The following is a 955-nucleotide window of genomic DNA, read 5'->3' as shown; positions in this document are numbered from 1 at the left end:
CTCATCCCCCAGACTCACTTGAGCCCCAGCATATCCGGCTCATTCAGGATGTCGGCCGCCACCCGCCCCGCCAGGTCCTCGCGCCACCCAGGGAGGCACGCGACCGCGCGCCACACGTCGGCCCAGCGGGCCGCGAACGCGTCGGCGCGTGCGACGCCATCGGTTTCTAGGGCTTGCCCTGAGGAGCCGTGGTAGTCCAGGATGACGTACAGGCTGTGGGCGTTGAGCACCTGCGGTTGGGCCGGTTGGGCCGGTTGGGCCGGTTGGGCCGGTTGGGCCGGTTGGGCCGGTTGGTTGGGTTGGGTTGTTTGGGTTGGTTGGGTTGGTCGAGTTGGTTGGGTTGTTGGTATGGCTGGGTTGATTGGCTTGGTTTGTTGGTATGGTTAGGTTGGTTGGGTTGGTTGGTTGGTATGGTTGGGTCGGTTGGATGGTTGGTGTGTTTGGTCGCTTGATTGGTCTGGTTTGGCCGCGTGGGCTGGGTACCAGGGACGGTGGCATCAGGGGTCTGGAGGATTGGCGGGGGGTGGGGGTCTTGAAAATATGCGGCAACGATCCAGGGGCAGGGCGGTGACCCGACCGGCAGGTTTGCGGATCAGAGGGTGGCATGGACTTTGGTTATCCGCTTTGACACGGTCAGGCACCATGGGAATCAGAATGCAGTAATGATCCCAGCGCCTCCTCCCGACTGCCAGACTGCCATGCGATCCGGTGCAGCGGCGGGCGCCACGCCCCGAGCGTCAGAAGTTAGGCTGCCGACTCAATGCAGCGCACCTGCACAGTCCACAGCAGGCGGTCCAGCCCAGTGCCGGTCGGCATGTACGAGTTGCATGCCTTGGCGCCCCCCGGCCGCGCGATGGAAATCGGCGCCGGCGGCAGCGGCCTGCCGGTCGGGTGATACAGGGGGTCCGTCACCCGCCGCTTCAGCTGCCACTCGGGCGAGGGGCGGCACTGGCGG

At 65.5% G+C, this 955-nt stretch overlaps 1 protein-coding gene across 1 annotated transcript in view; it reads right to left on the bottom strand.

Annotated features, from left to right (window-relative positions):
• Nucleotides 1–14: 14 nt before the first annotated feature.
• MNEG_8512 (hypothetical protein) overlaps nt 15–955 on the bottom strand; it is a gene marked incomplete at both ends in the record, with an annotated part of 2,721 nt that continues 1,780 nt past the window's right edge. Inside the window, 2 exons of the mRNA XM_014043018.1 lie at nt 15–230; nt 772–880. Of these exons, the coding sequence (XP_013898472.1) occupies nt 15–230; nt 772–880 (325 nt within the window). The remainder of the gene's footprint in view (nt 231–771; nt 881–955) is intronic.

Source organism: Monoraphidium neglectum (assembly GCF_000611645.1).
Source record: "Monoraphidium neglectum strain SAG 48.87 unplaced genomic scaffold scaffold01625, whole genome shotgun sequence".
Classification (NCBI taxonomy): Eukaryota; Viridiplantae; Chlorophyta; class Chlorophyceae; order Sphaeropleales; family Selenastraceae; genus Monoraphidium; species Monoraphidium neglectum.
Note: the sequence above shows the minus strand (reverse complement) of the source record. Positions and strands in the feature narration are given on the sequence as shown.